General features: G+C 52.4%; 1 protein-coding gene across 1 annotated transcript; it reads left to right on the top strand.

Annotated features, from left to right (window-relative positions):
* The first annotated feature begins 3365 nt into the window (after positions 1–3365).
* Positions 3366–5802, top strand: LOC145713019 (uncharacterized). Its single transcript, XM_081790887.1, has 2 exons — positions 3366–3743; positions 3851–5802. The coding sequence occupies exon 2, from the start codon at positions 4969–4971 to the stop codon at positions 5557–5559; it is 591 nt and encodes a 196-aa protein (XP_081647013.1). The 5' UTR covers positions 3366–3743; positions 3851–4968; the 3' UTR covers positions 5560–5802.
* Positions 5803–6406: the final 604 nt, after the last annotated feature.

Below are 6406 nucleotides of genomic sequence, written 5' to 3'. Positions count from 1 at the left end.
TCTTCTGACTGAGCCAACCAGGCGCCCCTCTGGCCCAAGATTTAATCATCAGAATCCTGAGCTCCAAAGAAGCTACACTCCAACAAAGCAGTTCAGCTCCGCCAAGGTCAGGGCCGTGGCTGGGAGAGAATGGGACCCTGACACATGGATGGGATGACTGGGTTTATGCTCCTGAAAATCTTGAATGCGTAGATTCCCTCAAGCGCTCAGAGCCTGCAGAAGTGACTTATCCCTCCTGGAAGAGCCAGGGACACTCACTGTTCTAGAGGCTTATCCTCCAGCACAGGGTCAGATATAACAATATGTCAAACTGGGGGATGCACCTTAACATCAAAAGAGATGTTAAGGAGCAGACCGGGTGAGCACCGTCCAGTGATGATATCACAGACCCACCACGCCAGAGTAGCTGGTGATGAGGGAGCATAAGGCGAGCTGATAGGCTGCAACCTGCAGGTGGGGTGTGTGTGATATTCCTCTGCACTCCTGGCTGCCCAAGAACAAAGGAAAGGGGTAAACAAAGGGTTAGCTTATAGATCGTAATCCTGCAGGACCTAAGTCTCCATCGCCCTTCCATAGTGATGTAGGCAACAAAGGCAGAAGGAAATGGCAGATAGAACTAAATTTCTTTATAACCAGCAGCCCATTGACAGATACTTGAGGCTGGCAGAGTAAAACATTTCTCCAGGAACTCCCTACTGTCTTAACGCTAATGCTTTGCTAGAGGGAAAACCACCTTCCCTTGACAGTAGCTAGGCTTCCACTATCCTGAGAGTCTTCTTTAGCACATGAAAATCTCATTGGAAACTTCCGCTGGCCGTTACCTCCCCCAACTCCATAGTATAAAACCAATCTCTCCTCTTGGTCCGGGGGTAGCTCTTGCAGCCCACGGGCCCTGTCCCTGTGCTTTAATAAGATCACCTTTTTGCACCAAAGACTTCTTCAACAATTCTTTCCTGGTCGTCAGCTCTGGACCGCGCGAGCCCCACTGTCACCCCCAAAAACACTCATCAGCTGGCACGGTCAAGGTTTGGAGGAGCCTGCTTCCAGGCAAGATGTGGTGAGGATGGAGTGTCGTCTCTGGCTGCCGTCCACACTTCGAACCAAAAAACCTTATACAATTCTGTGTCTCCCATAAGAATACAAGAGTCACGAACCCAGGGAGGAGAAGCTGCATGTTCCTGATTCCCATCATGCCCAGTGACTAACTAGGAAAGTGTTTCCCATCCTGTGACTGTGAGCTCTACAGGGTTAATGTGATTGTCCCACAGGGAAGACTTCCGGCAAGGGACACAGCAACAAGATTACCATTGAACTGCAAGCTTCAGCTGCTGTCTGAGCACCGTGAGGTCCCGTGTTTAAGACCAGCAGGCAGAGGGACTTAGCATCTTGGCAGAGGGGACAGGCCATCAGTGCCAGGAGGCAGGGCTGCTGTCACGCAGTGACATGGTGGGGGCTGGCAGGTCCCAGGTCCCAGGGATACTCCTTAGCCCAAATTTGACAGCAAATGGACAATGGCAGCCACAGGGCCTGAGAGGGGCCGGAGAGCCAAGGCTGAGACAGGTCACACCTCCAGGCAATCCCCCAGAATGGGTAGGGCTGTTATCTGAGCATGAGGGCAATCTAGAATGGAGAGCAAGGAGGATCCTGATGAGTATCAGCCACCACCAGAGCCTACCGGAAGCACCTGCCAGCGTCTCATGTTCATGAGAGGGGGACTGGAGTATGGGCACAAGTTGAAACCGGCTCAGGCATCGAATCTCCCACATCTGAATGCGGCTCGAAGAAAAATTCCGGTGGGATCCATGCTTCCCGTGTTACCCAAAACAGCTTGAGAAACTGGCCAGGAGCCTTACTCCCCTGGCAGTTGTCCACGAGTCCACCCTCTGGACCACCAGCTTCTAGGAGCACTGGATGAGGTCTCCATTATGCTGCACAGTCACCTTGGGGGCCAGGACAAGGCCAGTTCCCAGTAGCACTAAGACCTTCAGTGGGTGAAGGTGATGGTGACAGGGAAGGCTTCCTGGGAACCAGTGGACCAGCAAAGGGGTGTGGAGGAGAGAAGGGACAAAGGAGGAAACCTACTCCATTTGGGGGCCACCAAGAATTCAAGGAAGGCAGGCAGACTTGTTCTGGGCTTTTGTTCAGAGGGAGGGGAGTCAGAGAGAAGAAACTGCGGTCAGGAGACTGTGTGCAGGCAGGGGCAGTGGTAAGAAAGGCACTGATAAGGCCAGTAGAAGAGAAAGAGCAGGAAACTGGACCAAGGTGTGGGTGAGAAATAGGACTCAGCATTCTCCTCGAGTAGCCCCGGGGCCCGCCTCCACCCACCTCACACTTGCTTATTAGAGGGGTCTCCTTGTTCTCTGTTTCAGCTGCTTGGTTTATTCCAGGATGCTCAGAATTTCCCCCTCAAGTTCCCTGCAATTTTCAGTGGAGGAAAAGAACAGAACCTTCTAGAAGCTTCCTTGAAGGAAGATCATCTTATACTGATTGCAGCTCTGGAAGTTGAATGGAGATGAAACAAAGCAAGGCTTGGAAGATGGAGCAAATGTTGAGGAATAAACAATTATTTCTGAACTATTTTCTCCACCTTGGCTATTGAAGTAAAATAGTTTCCAAATACCCAGAATAATTTAATCATGCTCTTCAGAAAGGCAGTATCACGTGCCCATTAAGAGTGGGGGGATTTGTAACTCCACTGCTTGGGTTTGCATTGCGATTGGCTTCACTCTCTCTAGTAGCCTGTCCTGGGCAAGTTGCTTTGCCTCGCTCAGCCTCAGTGTTCTCATCTGTGGAGTGGGGAAAACATTCACACTTGTCTCCTTAAATGTGCTGACTACTGAATCAGCCATCACTGTAGCTGGCTTATTGGGAAGCAAGCCCTGATCCACGTTGTCATAAAATCCTTGTCCGCACTGACGCTCAAACATCTACAGTCTTAATTTTTGGTTGATGTCTGTGAACATCTATTTCAACAACTAATTCTGGGCATTTATCCTAAATTTTGTGACAAAGGAATGTTTCCGGTCAATGAGAAGGTGACCAGCCCAAGCTAGTGGGAGAAGGAAGCCCCTGACGACTGGGAAGGGGACTCGCTCCGCATCAAACACGCACCCTTGTCAAGGGCAAACGTTTTGTGATATTGTCAGGAGCCTGTATGAATGAAAGGGCGGGCCTACGCCGGCCGACTCCATCTTGTTCTGTGTCCTTCACCTTGACCACACCTCCTCCCCTTGAGTAACCCCCCCCCCCCCCACCTGCCTAACAGGACTCGGACCCTTCCCCAGGACCCTTCCCCAGCCAATCGGCTGAAGCCACAGCCATTACCTCACCAATTGCCCCTAGGCCCCAATAAAACCTTTGTCCTTTTGAAACTCGCTCTCTCTCCCTGGTATCTCACCGCTGCGTTGGTGCAGGTAGGGGATTGAGCTCGAGCTAGCTCCAATAAAGACTCTTTGCTTTTGCATCGGACTCGGCTCCCTAGTGGTCTTTGGGGATCACGAATTCTGGGCATAACATTTGGGGGCTCGTCCGGGATCCCCAAGACCCCCGAGGGACCCCCCACCCGGAGAGCCTGACTGGCCACGGTTAGTGTCTGTTTGTTCTGTCTTTTCTGTGTGAGCTCATTTCTGGAATTCTGGTAGTGCCCGACGCGGTCTAAGTGGATGCACTGGAGGACCACGGGCCGGGAGTTTCGGAAGACGTTCTGATTCTCCCTTCTGGAGGGACGTGGAATCCCCTCAAAGGTCTGAGATGAGGTGGGTCACTCCCGCTGGTCGGCATGAGGCCGTCGTCTTTGGAGGGACGTGGAATCCCCTCATCGGTTTTGGAGGGATGTGGAATCCCCTCAAAGGTCTAAGCTAGCTTGCAGTTTTGCTTCCATGGAGTTGGAAGACTTTCTAGGGGCCCTCTGTTTGTCTGTTTTTGTGTTTCTCTGTTTTGTTCTGTGGACTTACTGGACGGACGTTATGGGACAGACTCAGACTACTCCTCTAAGTATTATGATTGATCACTTTAAGGATGTGAGGGGAAGAGCTAACAACCTCAGTGTGGAAGTCCGAAAGGGTCGGTTGCAGTTTCTTTGTTCTAGCGAGTGGCCAACTTTCAATGTCGGATGGCCACCAGAGGGGACCTTCGACCTCCCTACCATCCACCGAGTCAGGAGTATCATCTCTCAGCCTAAGACGGGCCATCTTGATCAGCTCCCTTACATTATCACTTGGCAGGACCTTGTAGAAGACCCACCCTCTTGGCTTAAGCCCTTCCTAACCCTGCTCCCTCCAGAGCCAAAACCCATTCTTGCTTTGCAGGAGACAGAGAAGAGGAAAAGTCTTACCCAGCCTTCAGCACCCCTCTACCCTGTCCTACAGGGGGTTACTGAAGAAGAATTAATTTTTCCTCCCCAGTATAACCCCTCTAGGATGCCGCAAGAACACCATCCTCCCCCTCCGGGGGAGGCAGACGCTGTTCCGAGAGCGGGAGGCGGAAACGCTCCAGGGGGAAGCCCGCCCTTTACCAGACAAAGGGCTCAGAGGGAGCAATCCGCCTCCGCCACCGACTCCACTATTCTGCCCCTGCGAGCCACCAGACCCCCAGACGCGGAGGGGAATCAGCCCCATCACTATTGGCCTTTCGCCACTAGTGACCTCTACAATTGGAAAGCTCAGAATCCTAAGTTTTCTGAGAAACCGGCAGGGCTTATTGATTTATTAGACTCTGTTCTTTTTACCCATCAGCCCACATGGGACGATTGCCAGCAGCTTTTGCAGGTCCTGTTCACGACTGAAGAAAGAGAAAGAATCTTCAATGGGGCCCGAAAACTAGTTCTGGGCGCAGACGGGAATCCCACCACCAACCAGGCTCAGATAGATGCCTCCTTCCCCTTAACTCGGCCCCAGTGGGATTTCAACATGGCAGAAGGTAAGGAGAGGCTCCGGGTCTACCGCCAGACTCTAATGGGGGGGTCTCCGAATGGCTGCTAGAAAGCCAACCAATTTGGCCAAGGTAGGAAATGTACAACAGGGAAAAGATGAATCTCTGGCTGCCTTTTTAGAACGGATGATGGAGGCATTCCGTACCTATACCCCCATGGATCCAGAGGCTCCGGAAAGCAAGGCAGCTGTTATCATGGCCTTTGTAAAACAATCGGCCATAGACATTAGGAGAAAAGTACAAAAAATAGATAGACTAGGAGAAAAAAGTCTGCAGGACTTACTGGTGGTAGCCGAAAAGGTATATAATAACCGGGAGCCTCCTGAGGACAAGCAGGCTCGCGCCATGGCGGCTGCCAGCAGTAAGCAGACTCGAGACCTGGCCAGAATACTACTAGCTACCACTGCTGACTTCCCCGAGGAACGAGACCGCCGTCTCCGGCAGCTGGCAGACGACGCAAGAAAAGGTAAAGGAACCACCAAGGGGGGGAAGCAGAGGCTGCAGAAGGATCAGTGCGCATACTGCAAGGAGATAGGGCATTGGGCCCGCGATTGTCCAAAAAGGGCCGGCGGGAAGGGAAGCAAGACTGATCGAGTAAAAGTCCTAGAGCTAGATGAACTAAGTGATTAGGGGAGTCGGGGTTCGGACCCTCTCCCCAAACCCAGGGTAACTCTTAAAGTGGAGGGGACCCCTATTGACTTCCTTGTCGACACCGGAGCACAACATTCGGTCCTCCACACCCCACAAGGAAAACTAGCCAGCAAGAAGTCCTGGGTACAAGGGGCAACTGGTATGAGCCAGTATTCATGGACTACCCGAAGAACAGTAGATTTGGGAATGGGCCGGGTATCCCACTCCTTTATGGTAATACCGGAATGCCCCTACCCACTGTTAGGACGGGACTTACTGACCAAGATTGGAGCTCAGATAACTTTCAGACAAGGGCGGCCTCAGGTCACCGATGGCAAGGGCCACCCCATCCAGGTCCTGACCATGAAACTGGAGGATGAATACCTCCTCCACCAGGAGGCGCTCCCGAGAGAGGATAATATAGACAGACGGCTACAAGAATTCCCCTCGGTTTGGGCAGAGATGGGGGGATGGGACTAGCCGCTCACAGGACCCCAGTCCTGGTAGAGCTCAAGCCAGGAGAGAGTCCGGTAAGGATCAAACAATAACCCATGTCTCAGGAGGCCCGGAAGGGGATCCAGCCACACATCCGGAGACTACGAAGCCTAGGGGTACTAGTTCCTTGCCAGTCTGCCTGGAACACCCCCTTACTGCCGGTCAAAAAGCCTCACACAAATGACTACCGACCGGTACAAGACCTCCGAGAAGTAAATAAGAGGGTCGCGGACATACACCCAACTGTTCCCAACCCATATACTCTCTTGAGCTCCTTGGCACCCTCCAGGGTCTGGTATACTGTACTAGATTTAAAGGACGCCTTCTTCAGTCTGCCGCTGGCACCCCAGAG

The sequence above is a fragment of the Panthera onca genome, chromosome D4, assembly GCF_046562875.1.
Source record: "Panthera onca isolate mPanOnc1 chromosome D4, mPanOnc1 haplotype 2, whole genome shotgun sequence".
In the NCBI taxonomy this organism is placed as follows: domain Eukaryota; kingdom Metazoa; phylum Chordata; class Mammalia; order Carnivora; family Felidae; genus Panthera; species Panthera onca.
Note: the sequence above shows the minus strand (reverse complement) of the source record. Positions and strands in the feature narration are given on the sequence as shown.

Coding starts and splice junctions, on each gene's coding strand:
- LOC145713019 (XM_081790887.1), top strand. CDS start 4,969: ATGGCTGCTAGAAAGCCAACCAATTTGGCCAAGGTAGGAAATGTACAA.